The following is a 23,309-nucleotide window of genomic DNA, read 5'->3' as shown; positions in this document are numbered from 1 at the left end:
TTGCTTCAGGTGTTTGTGGCTTTAAGTGTCAAATGGGGAAATGATTATACACTTCTGTGCATTCCAGTCTTCATTAAAGTCAAACACATAAATACACCTTACAGCATTTTAGCACACTTTATAGTTTCATTCCCAACTGGTAACTTTCAAATCTTTGGTTCTCCAGGAGCTCAGAAGGGGTGTTGGAGCTTCGTAATTGTACATTTGTCTCCTCACTGCCACCTCTGACCAAAGATGTAACTTTGAGTTAATTTCCTTTGAGTAGGTTGAGCAGAAAGAATAAAAAGCACTTCAGGGTCAGAGAGACGGCACAGCTCATGGCCATGTCTGACCACCTAGGCTCAGTCCCCAGAACCCATAAGGTGGGAGAAGAGACTTACTCCTACAAGTATCCTCTGGCCACCACACACTTGCTCTGGCATGTTAATCACCACACACACACACACACACACACACACACACACACACACACACACACACACGTTTAAAATTTTAAGTAAAGTACTTCCCCAAGTTAAAGCCACATTACTCTACATCTCAGAGTGTTCAAAAAAAAAAAAAAAAAATCAATGAAACTTCCAGAAGTTAACCTGGAAAACTGAGTTGTATGCAAGCTGGTATTGTATGCATATTCAGAATGAGAGGGAAACGCCATCTTCACACAGAGCCATTAAGACAACCATACAAGGCTCAATGGTTAGTTCTGTTCTAGAATTCTATAATCAAACAAAAGTGACTCCAGTTTAATCAATAACTCAGTTTACAATTTTAGTAATTTATACACCTACCAATGCACATGCTGATCCTACACACAAAAAAGAAAGTAGCTCTTTCCTAAAATAGCTGTGAGACTCAACAGCTTCTCTAAGACCAAATATTGTCATGACTAATCAGCTAAAATAACAAAGATTCTCATTGAAATCACATGTTTGGGGCAGACCAGACAGCTCCTCAGGTGAAAGTGTGGGCCACCGGAGCCTGGTGATCTGAATGAAGATCCCCAGTGTCCACAGTAAAAAGAGTTGACCCCCCCCATCATCTTCTGACCTCCAGATACTCGCCATGGCATGCGCACAACATCTGTATGCACATTTGTATGCACACATACATATCACACACATACAATAATAAGAAGTGTTTTTTCCTTTAAATATTAGAAACCATTCTTTGAGTTAAGTTTCCTGAAAATCCCAAGAAAATGGCAGTGTTCTATTATTATACTGTTCCCTCACAGTGCCACAGTGCTAATGACAGTCAATGAAATGTATGCCACGCGTCTGCTAAAGAGATTTTACATGCCTAAGAAAATCCCTCGGGCCCACCCTGGTCCAGGCCTCCAGATCTTACATGCAGGTTTCTAAGACAGTCTTTCTTGTTTCTCTGCATGCAGGCTCCTCTCCTTGTAAGCCATCCTGCACATCAGTCAGGTTGGCTCTCTAAAACACGGCTCTCTGACACCCAGCAGAGGACAGAGGCTGCCCAGCAAATGAGATGCGAACATAGTGAACACTGAACAACCACCTTTTAGGAATAAAATAAAAGCCTATAGACCATTAGCAGGTAGCTGCTATAACATTATATACACTGTCACTCATTTCTTTCACCCCTATGATGCTACTAGAACTGGCATGGACTTGATGCATCATTACATCCCTGAGACCAAAGAACTAAAAGCCTTTAAAAGTATGACATAACAACACTGTCACTGAGTCATGGATCCACCAGGAAAGTACAGTGGTCGCCAAACAATTCCCTGCCAGCCTCACAGGTGTCAAAGCAATGTCCAGCCCATTGAGCAGGAATGTTTTCTAATTCAAGGCACTAATTTCTGTTAATTTTATAAAACTGGCAGATAATTACTACTTACAATTTGCCAAACATTTCATAGCTGACAGGACCCAATGAGGAAGTTCTTCTGTAAAAAAAAGGAAAATACAAAAGATATTTTATTCATCTCTTTATAACTCAATCAGACATACACACACACACACACACACACACACACACACACACACACACACTATTATAAGAATGTATCATTTGCCTGGGTAATATAAGACATTTCACCAATTTGTGTATCAGAACATTTTAAAGATAGAAATCTTTCTTTTCTTTAGAAGCAATGTTACAACATGTACTTAAATCAGGCATAACATTTTCTCTAAGGATAGGATGCACTTTTAAAAACTGTAGCAAACAGAATTGGATGGTCTGTCCAGAGAAAGGCATCCTTAGCACCAAAATGGAAGAAAAAAAGAAAAGTATATTCTATAGGTTCAATATAGTTATCATTTTACCTGTTACCATTTTCAAAATGTTTCAAGTCAAGAAAATTCCACTGACATATTGGTCACAGGCTACTAGCAGTAGGTCAGCCTTACAATAATAGTAACATTACACATCCCAATGGTTAGAGCACATAATGCCCATCCACAGGACCAGAATTCAGTTTCCAGCACCCACACCAGATGGCTCACAATCCCATGCAACTGCAGCTCCAGGGATGATTCCCTCTTCTGGTCTCTGTGGGTATTACACTTATATTTACACAGAAATACACACAAGTAAAAATAAAACCTTTGAAAGAAAAAATCCCAGCTGAATCACTTGATACAGCCTCCTCCCTCTGGCCCTGCAGCGGACAGAAGCTTGTGAGTGATTCTATAGGGTGGAGATCAGCCTCTTGGGTTGTTTGACCTAACAAATCTGAGAACTGCAAAACCTTTCCTTCTTCCAGAAAAACGTAGCAAAACAAACACTGACTGGTTGTGTCTAAGGGCCACCTCAAGGTATGGTTCTGCTACACTAGAGAATTTGGACGGGTTTAGGAGTATTTATTTCAAGGACTTCCATCCCTCCATGGACCAGAACCTACTGTTATAGCTTGACATTAACCCAACAAGTTTCCACACACAGGTATCTGCCTGCCACTGTCCTCCATTCCTGAGGGAGGGGCTATGGCAGAGGAAGTCCAGAGACACTGCTTACTTAAACCTCTTCTCCAGTCAAATACTATGATCCCTTCTTGTCCATACCACTGGCTAGGAGCTTCAGCATGAACTTAGTAATAGTTTACTATGTCCCCCAAAGTACTGCACCATTTTCTCACATGCCAATTCTCAGCATCAAGAATTTAAATTTAAAAATAAACTCAAAGAATCCATCTAATTCTAAGCCAATCCTAACCTATAAGCAAGGATTTTTTATATTAGTCTTGGGTCAAGTATGATGGCATATGCCTGTCAGCTAAGGCAAGACAAGCTCAAGTTCCTGAACTACATAGTAAAACCTTCCACAAATAAATAAACATATAAAGTAAGTCTGATGATTGTGGCTCACTACAGGCACTATGGATAACATGACAGTCTTGTTCCTAATAAAAAATAAATAAATAGCCGGGCAGTGGTGGCGCATGCCTGTAATTCCAGCACTCGGGAGGCAGAGGCAGGTGGATCTCTGTGAGTTCAAAGCCAGCCTGGTCTACAGAGCTAGTCCAGAACAGGCTCCAAAGCTACAGAGAAACACTGTCTCGAAAAATCAAATAGATAGATAGATAGATAGATAGATAGATAGATAGATAGATAGACAAATAAATGAATGACTGAATAAATAAAGATTTGTTGATGTTGTTGTTTGGTTGGTTTGGCCCTGATTTATAAGCCAGTAGATTAAGTAGTTTATTAAAAAAAAAAAAAAAAAGACTCTCAACATTTAAAGTATCTCATTAAAAAAAAATAATGATAAACCCAGCTGTCTCTAGGACCTAGGCCCTGAAACACAAGCCATGCCCCCCATCCCCACCCATCACTACCCCAGTTGCAGGCCAGCAGGAAAGACTCCTCCAGGCAGGCCTCCCCACCAACAATCCCCATAGGACCCTGCAATCTACAAGACCCACTCCCTCCCCCAATCCACCATCATGGCATTTCCCTGAGACACAGAATCCTCCAGCTCCAATTGGCCCCCTGAGACACAGACATATCAAGCAGACTGGACCAAGAGCAGCTCCCTCAGACAACACACCTCTTACATCTACTGGGGGAAGAGATGAGTAGACACCAGTGCAAAAATACATACAACAACATAAAGAGCAATATGGCACCACCAGAACCTAATGGTCTACACCAGCAAGACTTGAACATCACAATGTAGAAGAAGCAGAAGAAAGCGAGCTTAAAAAAAAAACTTTATGAACATGATAGAAGCCTTTAAAGAAGAAATGAAAAACTCCCTTAAAGAAATTGAGAAAAAAAAGCAAGCAAAAAATTAGAAGAAATCAATAAATCCCTTCAAGAAAACCAAGAAAGAACAATTAAACAGATGAAGGAAACTGTTCAAGATCTGAAAATTGAAATAGACGCAATGAAGAAGCCACAAACTGAGGGAATTGGGGAAATGGAATATCTGAGTAAACGAATAGGAACTACAGATGCAAGCATAACCAACAGAATACAAGAGATGGAAGAGAGAATCTCTGGCATGGAGGATATAATAGAGGAAATGGATTCATCAGTCAAAGAAAACACTAAAGCCAAAATAGTCATAACAAAACACATCCAGAAAATCTGGGACCATTAAAAGGCCAAACCTAGAATAATAGGGATAGAAGAAGGAAACAATGCCAACACTAAGGCACAGAAAATATATTCAATAAAATCATAGAAGAAAACTTTACCAACTTAAAGAAGGAAATGCCTATGAAGATACAAGACGCTTACAGAACACCAAATAGACTAGACACCCCCCAAAAGTCCCCTTGCCACATAATAATCAAACCACTAAACATACAGAATAAAGAAAGAATATTAAGAGCAGCAAAGGAAAGAGGCCAAGTGACTTATAAAGGCAGACCAATCAGAATAACACCTCAATAGAGACTCTGAAAGCCAGAAGGTCCTGGACAAATGTCATGCAGATACTAAGAGACCACAGATGCCAGCCTAGACTAATATACCCACCAAATCACCTTAAACAGAGTGCACAAGATATTCCAAGACAAAACCAGATATAAACAATACCTATCCACAAATCCAGCCCTACCTAAGTAAACACTCCAACCTAAGGAAGCTAGATGCAAGCAGGAAAACACAAGCAATAGATAATCCCACAGAAGCAAATTCCAAAGAAGGGGAACACACACACACACACACTATCACTAAAAAATAACAGGAATTAACAATCACTGATCATTAATATCCCTTAGTATCAATGGACTCAATTCACCTATTAAAAGACACAGGCTAACAGAATGGATACAAAAACAGGATCCATCCTTCTGCTGCATACAAGAAACCCACTTAAACTTCAAAAAGAGACACTAGCTCAGAGTAAAAGACTGGGAAAACACTTTCCAATCAAATGGACAAAAGAACCAAGCTGGTGTAGCCATCCTAATATCTAACAAAATAGACTTCAAACTAAAATCAATCAAAAGAGATCAGGAAGGACATTACATATTCATCACAGGAAAAATCCACCAAGATGAAGTATCAATTCTGAACATTTATGCTCCAAATACAAGAACACCCACACATGTAAAAGAAATAATACTAAAGCTTATATTGCACATCAAACTCCACACAAATTAATAGTGGGAGACTTCAACTCCCCACTCTCACCAATGAACAGGTCTGACAGACAGAAACTTAACAGAGAAATAAGGGATCTAACAGAAGTTATGACTCAAATGGACTTAATAGATATCTACAGAACATTCCACCCTAACACAAAAGAATATATCTTCTTCTCAGCACCCCAATGAACTTTCTCTGAAATTAACCACATACTTGGTCACAAAATCTCAGCAGATACAAAAACATTAGAATAACCTCCTATATTTTATCAGACCACCATGGCTTAAATTTCTATTTCAACAACAAAAAGTACTGAAATCCTACAAACTCATAGAAACTAAATAATGCTCAACTGAAACACCAATGGGTCAAGGAAAAAATAAAGAAATTAAAGACTTCCTAGAATTCAATGAAAATTAATGTACAATATACCCAAACTTATGTGACACTATGAAAGCAGTGCTAAGAGGAAAATTCATAGCACTAAATGCCCACATAAATAAGTTAGAGAAGTCTCACACTAGTGACTTAACAGCACACCTAAAGCTCTAGAACAAAAAGAAACAAAGTCACCCAGGAGGAACAGATGCCAAGAAATAATCAAATTGAGGGGTGAAATCAATAAAATAGAAACAAAGAGAGTAATACAAAGAATCAATGAAACAAAGAGTTGGTTCTTTGAGAAAAATCAACAAGATAGACAAATCCTTATCCAAACTAACCAAAAGGCAGAGAGAGAATATCCAAATTAACAAAATCAAAAATGAAAGGGGAGACATAACAATAGACAATGAGGAAATCCAAAGAATCATCAGGCCATACTTCAAAAACCTGTACTCTATAAAATTGTAAAGCCTAAAAGAAATGGACAATTTTCTGGATAAGCACCACATACTAAAATTAAATCAAGACCAGACAAACAATTTAAATAGACCTTTAACCCCTAAGAAAATAGAAAGAGTCATTAAAAGTCTCCCAACCAAAAAAAAAAGCCCAGGGCCAGATGGTTTCAGTACAGAATTCTACCAGTACTCTTCAAATTGTTCCACACAATAGAAACAGAAGGAACATTGCCAAACTCTTTTTATGAGACTACAGTTACCCTGATACCCAAACCAAACAAAGAAAGAGAATTACAGACCAATCTCCTTCATGAACATTGATGCAAAAATACTTAATAAAATACTAGCAAACCAAATCCAAGAACACATCTCAAAAATTATCATACACCATGATCAAGTAGGCTTCATCCCAGGGATGCAGGGATGGTTCAACATACGAAAATCTATCAATGTAATACACCATATAAACAATCTGAAAGAAAAAACCCATGATCAAAATCCAACACCCCTTCGTGATAAAGGTCTTAGAGAGATCAGGAATACAAGGAACATACCTAAACATAATAAAGGCAATATACAGCAAGCCAGTGGCCAACATCAAATTAAATGGAGAGAAATTCAAAGCAACTCCACAAAAATCAGGAACAAGATAAGGCTGTCCCCTCTCACAATATTTTTTCAATATAGTACTTGAAGTTCTAGCCAGAGCAATAAAACAACAAAGGGAATTCCAGGGGATACAAATTAGAAAGGAAGAAGACAAATTTTCACTATTTGTAGATGATATGATAGTATACATAGTGGCCTCAAAAATTCTACCAGAGAACTCCTACAGCTGATAAACACCTTCAGTAATACGGCAGGATACAAGATTAACTTAAAAAAAAAATAATCAGTAGCCCTTCTATACACAAATGATAAATGGACTGAGAAAGAAATCAGAGAAACATCACCCTTTACAATAGCTACAAATAATATAAAACATCTTGAGGTAACACTCACTAAGCCAGGGAAAAACCTTTATCACAAGAACTTTAAGTCTCTGAAGAAATAAATTGAAGAAGATATCAGAAAATGGAAAGATCTCCAATGCTCATGAACAGGTAGGATTAACATAGTAAAAATGGCAATCTTACCAAAAGCAATACACAGATTCAATGCAATCCCCATCAAAATCCCAACACAATTCTTCACAGACCTGGAAAGAACAATACTCAACTTCATATGGAAAAACCCAGGATAGCTAAAACAATCCTGTATAATAAAGCAACTTCTGGAGGTATCATCATCCCTGACCTCAAACTCTACTATAGAACTATAGTAATGAAAACAGCTTGATCCTGGCATAAAAACCAACATATAAACCAATGAAATCGAATTGAAAACCCTGACATTAATCCACACACCTATGAATGCCTGGTTTTTGACAAAGAAGCCAAAACTATACTGCTGGGGGATGTCTCTCTGTATGCTGTGAATATATGTTGTTCCCATTGGTTAATAAATAAGCTGCTTTGGCCTATGGCAAAACAGCTTAGAGGCAGGTGGAAAATCCAAAGAGAAAGACAGGAAAGAGAAAGGCAGAGTCTGGAGAAAGGCCAGCCTGCTGCTCAAGGAGCAACATGCCAGCAGATGTTAAAGCCACAGAACATGTGGCAAAACATAGATTAATAGAAATGAGTTAATTTAAGATATAAGAGCTAGCTAGCAAGAGGCCTGACACAGGCCATACAGTTTGTAAATAATATTGAGCCTCTGAGTGATTATTTTATAAGTGGATCAGTGTCTGTAGGCCAGGCAGAACTGGAGGAACTGAGAAAACTTACGACTACACTGTACAATGGAAAAAAGAAAGCATCTTCAACAAGTGGTGCTGGCATAATTAGATGTCAACATACAGAAGATTGCAAATAGATTCATATCTATCACCATGCACAAAACTCAAGTCCAAGTGGATCAAAGACTTCAACATAAATCCACTTGTACTAGTCCTGATAGAAGAGAAAACAGGAAATAGCCTTGAACGCACTGGCACAGGAGACCACTTCCTAAATATAACACCAGTAGCACAGACACTGAGAGCAACAATTAATAAATGGGACCTCCTGAAACTGAGCAACTTCTGTAAGGCAAAGGACACAGCCTATAAGACAAAAAGATCTTCACCAACCCTACATCTGACAGAGGACTGAACTCCAAAATATATAAAGAACTCAAGAAACTAGACATCAAAATATCAAACAATCTAATTAAAAAATGGGCTACAGAGCTACAGAATTTTCAACAGAAGAATCTCAAATGGCTGAAAGACATTTAAGGAATTGCTCAATAACCTTAGTCATTAGGGAAACGCAAATCAAAACAACTCTGAGATACCATCTTAAACCTGTCAGAGTGGCATAAGACAGCTTATGTTGGAGAGGATGTGGAAAAAGGGAAACACTCCTCCACTGTTGGTGGGAGTGCAAACTTGTACAGCCACTTTGGAAATCAGTATGGCGGTTCCTCAGAAAACTAGGAATCAATCTTCCTCAAGATTCAGCTATTCCACTCTTGGGCATATACCCAAGGAATGCTCAACCATACCTCAAGGACACATGCTCAGCTATGTTCATATCAGCATTGTTTGTAATAGCCAGAACTTGGAAACAACCTAGATGCCCTTCAACTGAAGAATGGATAAAGAAAATGTGGCACATACACACAATGGAGTACTACTCAGCAGTAAAACACAATGACATCATGAAATTTGCAGGAAAATGGATGGAACTAGAAAATATCATCCTGTGTGAGGTAACCCAGACTCAGAAGGACAAACATGGTATGTACTCATTCATAAGTGGATACTAGATGTAAAGCAAAGGATAATCAGACTACAACCCATAGCTCCAGAGAAGCTAGCTAACAAGGAAGACCCAAAGAGGGATGCATGGATCACCCTGGGAAGGGTAAACAGATAACAGATGAGATCTCCATGAGTAATATGGGAGTGGGGTGGGGCATGACAATAGAGGGTACAGGATGGGGGATGAGAACATAAGGGAATGGGATGGTCGAACTGGAACAGCGACAAAGTGGGAGAGCAATGAAAGAGATGGGGACATCATAGGGATAGGGAGAAACTGGATGCTAGGGAAGTTCCCAGGAATCCACAAGGATGACCCCAGCTTAGACTACTAGCAATAGTGGAGAGGTTGCCTGAACTGGCTTACCCCAGTAATCAGATTGGTGAATACCCTAACTGTCATCATAGAACTTTCATCCAGTAACTGATGGAAGCAGATGCAGAGATCCACAGCCAAGCACCAGGCTGTGCTCTAGGAGTCCAGTCAAGGAGAGGGAAAAGAGATTCTGTGAACAAGGGGCATCAAGATCATGATAGGGAAACCTACAGAGATAACCCAACCAAGCTAGGGGAACTTATGAACTTTAGACCAATAGCTGTGGAGCCTCCATGGGACTGGACTAGACCCTCTGTATAAGTGAGACAGTTGTGTAGTTTGGTCTGCTTAAAGGGCCCCCTGGAAGTGGGATCAGGATCCATCCCTGGTGTAAGAGCTGGCTTTTAAGAGCCCATTGCCTACCTTGCACAGCCCTGATGCAAGGGGAGGGGCTTGGGCCTTCCTCAACTGAATGTACCAGGCTTTGCTGACTCCCCATGGGAGGCCTTACCTTTGCAGAGGAGGGAATGAGGGGTAGGTTGTGGAGAGGAGGCTGGAGGGGGAATCTGTGGTGGTATGTAAAATGAATAAAAAATTCTTAATAAAAAATAATAATACAGACTATGCCAGTCAACCTAACTCATTGATACCACTGTAAAATGGTAAGTCAGAAACCTAAATATGGGGCTGAAACTGTAGCTCAGTTAGGGTACCTGCCTAGCATGCATAGGTGCTGGGTTCAGTGCCCAGCACCACGCAAACCATTACCACATGGTAATGCATGCCTTGACTGCAGCATTCAGAAGGTGGAGGCAGGAGGTGATCCTCTACTGTTGAACTTAGGCTGCATAACACCCTAACTCCAAAACAAAAAAAGAAGAAACTTAAATGCAATAAAACCTAAAACTGACTGGGGCACTTCCTCAGGACTTAAACATTCTCATGTGTCTGGAAGTGTTCCTAGCTACAATACGGAAGCATTTACCATTCTGACAGTTAACAATGAACTAGACTCTGAGTGCACTGTGCAGAGTCTTCATGCCTGAACATGCATCTTTCTACGACACTTTAATAAACCAAACACTGGATAAAAGGCACTCATAGAAGATAGGATATATGTAGCGAGAGGGTAAACTTGGCTAGGGTTTAGGAAAGGCTCAAATGGGAACTAAGAGATCTGTGGAGCCAATGTGTGGTCAAAGCAGAGCAAATGGCTGGCATGCACTTACTTGACTTATCATCCAAGATGACAACTCCCTGCTTGCTAACACTATACACATTATGGATGATGAACTTGGAGTTGACAAGTTTGATGTTTAAAACTTCTTCCAAGGAATCCAGGCCAAGGATTTTCTGTAAACTAAAATGATAAATAATTTATTCTTAAAATAAATTTCAAAGTTTCAAAGTACTGTAATTTACTTCAGTAGTGCTAAATACTACTAGTGAGCAATACAAAAGATTGTCTCTCTCTTTCTCTCTCCGTGTAAGTGTGTGTGTGTGCATGTGTGTATAAGGTGTATATATACATGTGAGCCAGTATGCATACCCATGCATGCTCATGTCCAGGTCAGAGAAGGATGTTACATGTCTTCTCTGTAGCCCTCCACCCTGTTTTTATGAGACAGGGTCTCACTAAACTCAGAACTCACTGTTTCAGCTAACTGACCAGCAAGCTCCTGGAATCTACCTGTCTCTACCTCATAATGCTAACGTTACAGGCATGGGCTGGCATGTCAGTCTTTACATGGGCATTGGAGATTTGAACTGAGGTCCTCTTTGCTTTTACAGCAAGTACTCTTACCCACTGAGCATTCCCTCCTCTCCTCCAAAGACCAATCTTTAAGGTGCACTGTCTTTCTAGACAATGGGTTAGAAATGGAATACATTTAAAATAACCAAGAATATCCTTTTCCAATAGCATACTTCTTTAATTACTTAATCACAGAATAACCTGAATTCCAAGAAACTATTTTTTAACTAAAATTATTAAAGGCTAGCCGGGCGGTGGTGGTGCACACCTTTAATCCCAGCACTCGGGAGGAAGAGCCAGGCGGATCTCTGTGAGTTTGAGTCCAGCCTGGTCTAAGAGTGAGTTCCAGGAAAGGCACCAGAACTACACAGAGAAACCCTGCCTTGAAAAACAAAAAACAAAAAAAAAAAATTACTAAAGGCCAAATTTTCCATCACGTGCTTATTAGACTTAAGATGTCAGTGACACTAAAAGTTTAAAAACTTTAAGCTGGGAACGGTAGTGCACACAATCCCAACACTCCAAAGGTTGAGCAGAATGATAAGAGAATTCAAGGTCAACTTGGATTACAAAGCAAAAACATGCCTCAAGGGGTTAAAAAAATGTAAAAAGCATTTAAACTCCTATTTTAACTATTACATATCTAACAACAGAAAATTCTCAAAATTCAGTTCAATTATATATGTGAAACAGTATAAGCACAGATTATGCAAAGTTGAGATTTTTTTAAACATAAATATGCAGAGAGTAGGAAAGAGATAAAATAGAAAGAAGATCCCTAGAATCTCTCAAATGTCAAATGTGCATACTGTTGTAATGTCATGGACTTCCAGATCTCTTCCACGTTGGCCTCGGTCAGCTGTCTGCGGTGGACTAGACGGCAAGCCGGCACCTCTCCGATAGCAATGCTATGGCGCTTGAACCACATCTCAGAATTCTAATTTGGCAGGAAGGGGATGGGGAGGAAGAAGGGGTAAAAGGGGGCAGGATAGAGAAAGAGAGAATGCACATTTCAGTATGAAATGCTACCGTTTATGAGAAGTGTCTTTGACTCCCCTTTTTTTAATCTGACTGAAAATAATGGTTAGAATCATAAACTAATTTCTCTGTACAGACCTCCAAGAAGTAACGAATGACTCTCAAGATTAGGCCACATTATGATGAATGACAGAAGACCTAAGGCAGTAAATACAACACTGAACCACTGCTGCTTCCTGTGGGAGATCCAACTAACTATCCGGTAAAATAAATGCTTATAAAGTCAAAGTTAAGTGCAGAAATGCTTGTCTTGATTCACACTCTCCCAACTGAGTAACCATTTAAAATGTATATACCTTCTAGAGTTTTCTTTCGTAGGCAAATATCAAGTATGGATAATATTGGAAAGCAACCCAATCCTGGGTGACAGCTAAGGAGGGAAAAGCAAGCGCCCTGCAAGGACAGCTCAGTGGGCTAAGACGTGAGACGTGAAGCCTTCTAGGACAGGCTCCAGCTTGCCCAGGAAGCTCAGGCTGCCCAAGTCCCGTAGCTCTCTACATCCGTGTTCCTAGTAGTTCCTGTCCCACAGTTAGGCTATCAGACAAAAGTCCAATTCCTTTTTTTTTTTTTTATCACAGAAAAGAATTTTCACCTGTAAAAGGCAAAGTATGTTAGAAAACATTCACAATGGGTTTCTAGAATATATTTTTGCAAATATAATGTTACAGAAAAATCTTATTAATTTGAAGAAAAAAAATCAGACAAGTTTTATTTTTTGTTTGATTTTTGTTTTTACTTTTTTAAAGGGGTGTGTATGTGGTGTATGTGGTGTGTGTGTGTGTGTGTGTGTGTGTGTGTGTGTGTGTGTCTAAGAGAGAGAGAGGTTGGGGGGGTGGCGTTTCAGGTGCCCACAGAAGCCAGCAGCATTGGATTTACAATGGTTGATAACCAGTAAACATGGGTGCTGGGAACCAAACTTGGATCCTCTGCAAGAGCAGGAAGTGCTCTTAACTGAACTGCTAAGCCATCTCTCCAGCCCCTACCTTTGCTTGAAAGAATTACCAAATTACAAATGAAATTCAAAGGCCAGATGGACGTGTGAATTTTTTTAAAATATTCAAATCAAGTGTTTGGGCTTGAAGGTAATATTACCTTTGCCTTGCAAACCCATTTCCAAAGGTATCCTAAAAAGTACTTCTGAATACACTTATGTTTATCTGTATAATATCTGTAAAGGTATTGTTTGGAACATTATTTGCTGAAGAGCTGGAAAAACATACCTAGCAATAAAGGACTGAACAAATAAAATATATCACTTTATATTAGGCATGATGCAGATATTAAAATGATGTCAGATTTCAATAATGTGAAAAATGGGTATAACATACTATTCTACATGAAGAAAAAACAGCCCAGTGTGACCTCATTGTGTTAAAACACATATGCAACAAATGGGTACACAATAAAAATGTTAGCGGGGGTAATTCTTTGTAGATATCACAGACAATTTCTTTCTCTGAAATACACTAGTCATAGAAACTATACTTGACTGCTACTGAGAATCCTCAAGTGGAACCCTTCCCTTAGGCATGTTATAGTTGTAAACTCAGCTGACTCTCCCAGTATCCTACCACACAGGGTACCAGCATCCTAGTTCACTGGTCAGAACTCTTCCACAAAAGCACAAGCACTAACAGAGAAAACCAAGTTCAAATGGCTAATCATCACAAAGCTAAGACCCAAATGCAACAGTCTGGCTCCAGAACCCACTCTTATAATTTTGCCACTCAGAAAGGACAACAAATAATTGTTTACTCTGCTTTGTTATCATATTTTATTTCATTGGTTAAACAAGTACAGGACAAGACAAAGCAGGGCTAGGATAGTTCCGGGACAGAACACTGCCTAGCATGAACCAGCCCAGGGCTGAATTCTCCATGTGGCCGCCTCTCCCACAGCAATCACCACCACTCCAAAAAAGAAAGATAAGACAGAAGTTTTTGCCTTCTGGTTTGCTTTGTTCGTTTGAGACAGAGTCTCACTCTGAGCCCAGGCTAGCCTGGAACTCAGTAGGTAGCCTAGGTTGGCTTTAGCTCAAGATCCTGCCTACGCCTCCAGGCATGCACACCTACCTCTCAAGCTCTTTAAGAAAGATGAGTCATTTATTTACTGATTAACCTCATTCTAAAAATTGTGTCAGGGGCTCCTGAACAAAAGGATCCTACTCTACCACTCCTGGTTTGGGCAGTCCTCAGGAAGCAGGGGACAAGCTGTGGTAGATTCTGGGACAAGCAAGGAGCTTATAGCCTTGCAAATTCTGTCGGAGGGAAATACCAGAAAAGACAGACCAGAGCATATGAAAAGAGAAGGATGGATGCACTCGGACGCCTGGAGAAGGGAGAATGGCTCCATTGTTCAGAGGGCTGGACGGCCCTGGGGCGCTGGCACACTTGAGAGCTCCCAGAAGCATTTCAACTGAGCACAGAAGGTACCATCACGGGCGCTGACATTTGCTAATAAACATGTGGACGTCCCCCAGGGCACCAACAGCATAACTGCACCAAGAGAAAGGGGAAGTCCTATCGATGGTGTCAAAGCCCATTCATTTAACTATAAAAAATGGTCTTCGGAACAACAGCCCTGGCTAGAGGGTTCTATCGGGTGTTTAAATAAACACGCTGAAGAAAAGGGTACCCAGTTTCTTAGAATTTACATATTAATTTTTTCTCGACTGGGAAGGAACTAACACTAAGTTTTCCATAATTCCGAGCTGCCCTCCAGTAGCTAGCACCCCTGCATTTCCATCCTGCTCTCTGACACTTAATTTTCTATGTTACTGTTTTTCTCTGGCTAGACCGTGAGAGTGAAGTCAGTGTCGCCCATCACGGACTCTCCTAAGCCTGGCACACTTGTCACACAGGGACGCTCTTAATCAATTTTTTTTTTAATAAGTAAATGAGGGATTTCCAAATACAGTCTCTCCCCTAAGTTCCAGGGTCACTGTCTCCATCCACCTGCTAGGCACTCTCTTTCCACATAAACCATCATTATTGTCAGAGTCACACCAAAGTCATCGCCATCCTTGACAGATCTGCAAGCCCCTGGGGTCCCCGCTTCTGTCACTGGTGTCCTCTCTTGCCTGGATCATCTTTGATAAGTGTAAGCTCCTTAATTATCCTCTCTAAGCTTCGACATCACAGAATTTCTTTGGGGGCAGGGAAGCTGTTTTTTCTTTTGATTGCATCGGCTAAAAATGGCTTCACCACAGTTTGCAAACAAAACTGTCTTGATGTCTACTATTACAAGACCTGATTAACCTAAATCAATAATGTGAGTAAATTTCTTCCGTAACTGCCTTATCAAAGAGTCTCTCTGTATTTTTTCCGCATCATCTCCATCTTGGCAGTCTTGTGCTAGGGATATTTTTAGAAAACAGTATGGAGGGGGGAAAAAAAGAGGCCGTGTGTCTCACAATGCACTGTCTGCAGAGACCAGAGGAAGCCATGTTTGTTCATGCGTTGTGTTGGGTGTGGGGGTCACTCCACAGGACAGCCTACCTGATACAGTAACTAAGACAAAGTTCAGGAGAAGGCCAGGCAGCCCCAGGACAGGGAAGGCATCCCAAGGGAGCGGAACAGAAATCTGCTCTGACTGAACATGTGACAGCGGCTACCACACGCTCCCTCACACATCAGCCCGGAAGAGGGGAAACAAAGCAAGAGCTCCTGTTAAGTGGCCTCCCAACCATGGATGGGGGTGGTGTCATTTCACAGTGCTTCCCAAACAGTTCAAAAAGGATACATTAGAAAACACTAGACAAGCCTGCAGCTCACTAGCTGATTCCTCCTGGATTGAGCCCATCGTTAAAAAAGAAAATGATGATTCCGTTGTAATTAATTTATTCATTGACAGTTCACACATGTATGCAAACACTGTGGTCACACTCATTCCTCCCCCTCTCCTTCTCCCTCCGTCCAGCTCCTCCCCCGCCGAGTCCCCACCTCACTTTCATCTCATTTTGTCTTTGGTTTTTGCTGTGTGACTCTCTGTGTGGGCATGGGTGTGGAGGGTGAGCAACTCACCAATGGCAACACCATGGACACACTGACTTCCTCTTCCCAAGTAGCTAACGATGGCCAACAAGGAGCCTGCTATGAGCCTACTGTCTTTTATTCACGCACTTACCATCACAATTGGTCTCACCGGAATGTTCTCTTGTGAAGTGCCTGGTGGGGGATCATTCCATTCCGGAAATTTTATAACATCTCTTTGATACAGGGGCTTCTTTGGATATGGCTTCAGGGGTGAGGATGGAGGAAATCTAAATCCAAGAAGAAATATTCTATTAATGCAGACAGTAGGAGACAGGGGTTTTTAGCACTCAGGTAAGTGATGAGCCCATTCTTCACTAAATTATTGAACATTAATAGCAGTACTCAACAATAATGAGTTGAACAAAAACTTAAGATATTCATTCATTTTGCCCACCAAATAATATTTATAGAGAAAAAGGTATAAAATACATGAAACATTTTTAATAATGTTTGAACCTGGGGCTTTGTGCACGTTACACAAGTCCTCTGCAACTGAGCTATATCCTTGGCTCCCCATAAATTTCACTGAGATCGGGTCTCAATAAGTTTCCTGGGCTGGACTGAAACCTCCCACGTGGTCCAGACAGACCCTGCGTTTACAATCCCCTGCCTCTACCTCTCTAATACAGGGATCACAGTGTAAACAACTATGGCTGGTTTCTTATTTCTTTTTCCTTTCCTTTGTCTATAAGATGAGGTCTCACTGCGGCACCCACACTTGACGTCCTGGCCCAAGCAACCCTTCTGCTTCTGCTTCTGCTTCCAGAGCTGCAATAACAAGTGTGCATCCCTCACCTACTTCTAAAGGTGTTCTTGATGGAATGGGAGGGAGGCCCTTTGTTTCACCCAGCCGGTAACTTTTATGGCCTTGTGGCTCTATTGCTAGTTTTCCAGAAGCTCTGTTCCAAACAGAAATCACTGGTGGAGAAATCCTCACTGGCCCTTGCTGAGGAGCAGTACACTGACCTGACATGTATTTCTTGTGCAGTGCTAGGCCTCACACACCAGGCAGGCACCCCACCAGCGAGCTATGCCCCAGCCCCCAGTGTGCACTATAAGTACTTCTCAGAAAGGCTAATTCTCCTTCCCTTGAATATCCAACACGTCACACAGAGATTGAAATACCAACCAGGAAATCCATCTTCAGGGAGCTAGAAACCTGTCTGGAATCCTCTTCTGCTTTCTCCATACTGCTCCTCTTCCTGGATCCCCTGCTTATCAGAGTCCTTCCACCTTGAACATAAAAACTCTCTCCTGAAAATGGATTGCACTCCACCAATAAAGAACTAATGCTAAATGCGTATTTTTTCTCAAAATGTTTCTCTATAAATTTTTTAGAACAGAATAGAGTGAAACTACAGCAATAGGATGGCTATGTGGCTCAGGGGTAGAGTTCCTGCCTAGCACATGGGAAGCTTTGGTGTCTGGAAAATTCAATCCCAGCACTGCAATAAAGGGGGGGGGGGGGGGGGGGGTTGCAAAAACAACGCAAGAAATCAGGAAGTTGTTCACTTTTGCTTAAAAGTTTAGGCTCAAATAAAGGCTTACAATCTTCCCCACAGAGAGATAGCACAGAGGTTAAAAGCATGTCTCTTTTAGAAAACCCAAGTTTGGTTCCCACATCCATCTCAGCTCACATGTGCCTGTCATTCCAGTTCCAGGTATCTGACGCCCTCTTCTGGCCTCCATGATCACTGTACTCACATACACATACCCACACACAAACGTTTACACACATATTTTTTAACTCTTCCCTGTGATATCTATGAGAAAATTAAATCAGATTATTAAATATTTTATTCTTTTTTTAAAATGTTTCTTAATTGAGAGTTTCATACATGTACACATGTCTTTTATCTACCCTCCACTTCACCCAGATCATCCACCACCCACCTCTTGCCAGCTTCTTATCTTTGTAAATATTCCATGAAGTCCAATTTGTACTTTCCACATACTCATGAGTACGAAGCCATCTTCTGGAGCATGGTCACTACCAAGAGACCATACCCTTAAAGAAAAGTGATTTCTCCTCCCCTAGAAGGCACTGACTGTCAATAGCTCCACAGCTAGGGACAAGAGCTCCTCAATGCCTCCCCCAACACACACACTGAACGTGACTGGCTTGATCTTATGCAGGCGACCACAGCTGCTGAGACTTCATAATCGGAAGAGTCCAGTCACATCCAGAAGACACTGTTTGGCCCCGGTCCGTTCCCCCACCCCAACTTCCGGCTCTTCTTATCTTTCTATCCTTGTCTTCTGCAATGTTCCTGGAGCTTTAGGGACAAGGGGTATGATATAGATGTCCTATGTGTGGCCAAACAGTCCAGGGACACTTATTCTCTGCACTTGGACCAGTTTTGAGTTTCTGAGCTGTGAATGTCTCGTTCTAAGGCAAATACAGAATCAAAGAGTTTTAAAGAGTGCCGATAGTCTTCCAAGAAAGTTTACTTCAAGGTTACAGCAGTAACAAGAGCTCTACAGAAACCACTTCAAGACAGTCACAGGAGACTTGAAAAGAGCCGAAGGTACAGAAAAGATGAACTCTGTATTCTCGGAAAAGAACATCCAATAACCACACTGTATTTTAAAAGTCAGTTTGAATCAGAAGAAAAACCATGAGGTCTGGAAATCGTCAAATGAAGGTAAATTAACTGAAACCACCAGTTTATTTATGTGGCAACCAGATTATTAAAGTAGGTGACAGAATCCCAAATATAAAATAAATGAACATTTTAAGCCAGTCGAAGATACTTGAGTCTGTAAGTTAAAGCTGTCTCAGTGGGACGGTGGTGGCACATGCCATTCGTCCCAGCACTCAGGAGGCAGAGCCAGGTGGATCTCCGTGAGTTTCAAGGCCAGCCTGGGCTACAGATCGAGAGAGAGTTCCAGCACAGCCAGAGCTACACAGAGAAACCCTGTCTCAAAATCCAAAAATACAAAAAAACAGAAAAAGAAAAGGGGGGGAAGGGTGTCTGTTTCCTAGCAGTCAAACTAACTCCTCTTCTCGCCTCCTCTCTCCTTCTTCCTCTCCTCTCCTCATCTTTCCCCCTCTCCTCTTTTTTTCTGGCAGGCCCCTGCTAAGGCCCAGGCTGGCCTTGAACTCAAGATCCTCTCTGCTTCAGCCTTCCCTGTGCCAAAATGACAGACCCACCACACCCAGGTCCACTGATTCCTTAAACCCAGCGACCACAACAAAACCTCTTTCCAACCCACAGTTAGAGTCAGGCATGCACACTCCCAGATGCAATGTAATCCCAGTTCATAGACGACCGCCCTCATCACAGCTCAGTAAAAATTAAATAACCTCCAACCAGAACTCAATTGGGGGCCTGAGTTCAGAGGTGGCTCTCTCATGCCCCACCTGTCCTCCTTTGGAAGGGAGAGCCTCTCTAAACAGTAACTTATTGATGTGTCCGTGATCCGGTGACCTAATGACCCCCCATCTGCTTTAGTCCCTGTATCTCCACTCAGAATTCTCTTCCAAAGGGCAAAGCAGAGTTTCTTATGTGCAGACTGGCGACTAAGTGGCCTCTCCTCACCATATCCGATGACAAGATCTTTGCCACCAGTTGACAGGCTGGTAACCTTGCCGGAGGAAAAAAGTACAAGGGCTCCCTCTGGTGGTGACTATAGGAGACACGAAGTTACCAGTTTAATCATATCGTTTGACTCCCTTCGGGGCTAGACATCCTGTTAGCTGATCTGCTTGGATCATCACTTGGATGAAATAGAAATATTTCCCAAACAGGAAAGCAACTTTTTAAAAGCTCCACAACTAACTGACCCAGAACAAAAAAGAAAAAAAAAAAAAGCTGTAAGATGTATCAGCTCTTCAGTAGGTGTGTTGGGGCACACCTGTGATCACAGCCCTCAGGAACCTGAGGCCAGCCTGGGGGACACAGCACAAAGCCCGGCTCAAAAGCAAAGACTGTAAGTGGGCAGAGGCTCACACAGAGACCTACAACTTGTACAGAGAATAAATGCCTGGGGAGCACTAACCTCCCCGCCCCAAGGCTCAAGGAGCATGGTAATGAGAGGAACGAAGATTCTAAAAGTCAGGAAGGAGCGGTAAGAAGTAGTGTCTTCCGGACAAGACGGGGCCATTACACTCACAAGTTTACAGCAGTTGGGGCTGCCTGTGTGCAATCTGCACAAGAGCAAGCCAGCATGCATGGAGGCGGGGCTCACAAGGCCCCACCCCTAGAGGAAAGCTATTGGCTGCTGAGCTCGGCTGGTAGAAAAAGAACCCGTTTCCTTCAGGGGTGCGAGCCTCTCTCATGGGCTGCCCCTGCTCTAGAGGCTGGCCCTGTAATCCTGAGAGAAGGAAGGTAGAGTGGGAAGTGGATATGATCAAAAAACTTTGTATGCACTAAAAAGCTCTTAAAGACTAGATAAATAAAATTCAACTGAAAGCCGGGCGGTGGTGGCGCACGCCTTTAATCCCAGCACTCGGGAGAACCAGGTGGATCTCTGTGAGTTCGAGGCCAGCCTGGGCTTCCAAGTGAGATCCTGGAAAAAGGCACAAAGCTACACAGAGAAACCCTGTCTCAAAAAAACAAAACAAAACAAACAAACAAACAAAATCAACTGAAAAATAAGTAAATAACAGCCATTTTTGAAAAGAAAAAATTGCAAGTCCTTTATAAAATGTTATTGAAAGACATTTTGTAAAAGTAAGCTGATGATGAATACCTCAGTGAATAAGACTCAATACAATAAAATATGATGGCAAGATCACATTGCATAAGAGTTTAGGGGTGAACACCTTGGGGCTGTCAATGTCTTTGGAAGTTGGCAGTCTAGAGATGCAATGTTACTTTTCCTGAATGGACCATTTATTTACTGAACAGACCATGCTTTCCCACCTGGTATTACCTATATTTTCAAACTTGAGGGTGTGGTTTGGACCCACATGGTTTAGCCCCATTGTCTCCCAGCTTGGAAACTTCATAGGGGATATCTGTCAATGTCTTGGAGAAATACTTGATCTTTCCAAAGACTGAGCCCATCCTGAAGCTGCCCAGGGCCCCAGCACTAAGTAACCTCATTAACAAAAACTCAGCATTTATCAAAGCAGACTGTCACAAGTAATAAGACACTCCCGTCACTCGGGTAATCCCAGGGCTTTGGGAAGTTCTGTGACAAGGACTGAGGGTGTATGTAATACTCCATCATAAGCTTCAAGAGTCACAAGGGTACTATGGCACAGCCCGAGACAGAGCACAAGCTGACTCAAAGAGCTATGAGAGTGTGACTCCATCTCATGGAGCAAGCCACAACAGTATTCATAAGAAAGCTCAAGATTCTTAAGACAGTAACAGCAGCAGAACTACCATCCATGTGTACAGTTCAAAGGAGAACTGAAAATCAAATCTGCTTCAGCTTTTCAAAAGGAAATGAGCTGTCCAGACTCTTAACCTTCAAGGCACTCAAAGTATCTAAGAAAGATCTCCGCCTGCAGACTGCAGACGTGGGCTACTTCTTATGAAAAGAATGACTTAGAAGGAAGGAAGGCTGAGCAAAACATTGAGATGAGAACCATGAGCTCCACAGAACTCTGGGAAGCAGCAGAAATGGTAGACACATGTCAAACTGCACTTCAGAAGACCAGCCAGCCATCAGTAGATGTGATGACATAATGGGATGAAACTCAGTTACTGTCTTATCGGAGAGGGTACATGTAGTTGCAAATGAGAGGAAGCTGTTGTAGCCAGAGGCAAACTATGACAGATTATATTTTCCGAGGATGGCCACAACATATTTCCCACCCCATATGCTCTTCCCATCCCATTCCATATGCTCTTTTCATCCCATATGCTCTTCCCATTCCATCCCATATGCTCTTCCTACCCAATATGTAACTGAGTTTCCCCTCAACAGGAGGTTTCTCTACTTGACCCCAATAAGTGGGCTATGCAACTGCTCTGACAAGCAGAATAGGGAAGCCAAGTTCCACCAGTTCCAGGCACAGACCGTGGCTTCCTGTCAGCTTTCTCTTCTTGACTATTGGAAATACTTGTACCTGGGGTGCTCATGCTTAGAAGACAATCTCTTCTAAATCACCTCCCATGGAAGTATGGATACTATCCTAACCCATGGCATTGCATAATGCACAGATCACAGGGAGATGCCAGAGAGAATGAGACCTCATGGAGAGAAAGAGAAACTGGGCAACATGCAACAAGGGCACCAGAGTTGTGAGAAGAGAAGGGAGTCATCTTACTGAGTCATTGTTGGTGGGTAGCAACCCGCTAATTGATCTCCTTCTATGTTCTTAACCAAAAATCAAAGAAAGAAAGCGCGAAAGTGAGGGAGAGCAAATTGGTCACAGTGGAACATTATAATCCCAGCCCTGGAGAGTCTAAAGCAGGAGAAGGGAAAGTTCAAGGCCAGCCTGGGCTACCATCATGAATCCTAGGATACTTTGCTCTTATAAGCCTTTCTCAAAAATAACATAATTTACCAGGTGGTGGTGGCGCGCCTTTAATCCCAGCACTTGGGAGGCAGAGGCAGGCAGATCTCTGTGAGTTTGAGGACAGCTGGGGCTACACAGAGAAACCCTGTCTTAAAAAACAAAACAAACAAACAAAAAAGACATAGATTAAATTTAAAAAAAAAAAAAAAAAAGTAACTTTAGGCCAAGGAAGTTTGGATGACACTGTTTCTCAGCCATAGAAAATCAGAATGTTGCCTAATTCTCATGAATTACAACAATGGTTTGCTTGTATCTTCTGTTATGACCACTTATTTCAACAACAAAAATCTTACTATTTACTCAAAATAAAAACTATCACAGAGGCTGGGGAAATGGTTCACTGGATAAAACCACTAGCCATGCAAGCATGAGAACCTGAGTTCAAATCCTCAGCATGACTGTGAGTGCCTGGAACCCTAGACCTGGAAGG

General features: G+C 41.7%; 1 protein-coding gene across 1 annotated transcript in view; it reads right to left on the bottom strand.

Annotated features, from left to right (window-relative positions):
• Positions 1-23,309, bottom strand: part of Depdc1b (DEP domain containing 1B) — a 66,607-nt gene that overhangs the window by 18,450 nt on the left and 24,848 nt on the right. Inside the window, exons 3-6 of the mRNA XM_036206913.1 lie at positions 16,493-16,628; positions 12,139-12,266; positions 10,806-10,936; positions 1,868-1,915 (exon numbers count right to left, since the gene is read on the bottom strand). Coding sequence (XP_036062806.1) covers positions 1,868-1,915; positions 10,806-10,936; positions 12,139-12,266; positions 16,493-16,628 — 443 coding nt within the window. The remainder of the gene's footprint in view (positions 1-1,867; positions 1,916-10,805; positions 10,937-12,138; positions 12,267-16,492; positions 16,629-23,309) is intronic.

Source organism: Onychomys torridus, chromosome 15 (genome assembly GCF_903995425.1).
Source record: "Onychomys torridus chromosome 15, mOncTor1.1, whole genome shotgun sequence".
NCBI lineage: Eukaryota > Metazoa > Chordata > Mammalia > Rodentia > Cricetidae > Onychomys > Onychomys torridus.
Note: the sequence above shows the minus strand (reverse complement) of the source record. Positions and strands in the feature narration are given on the sequence as shown.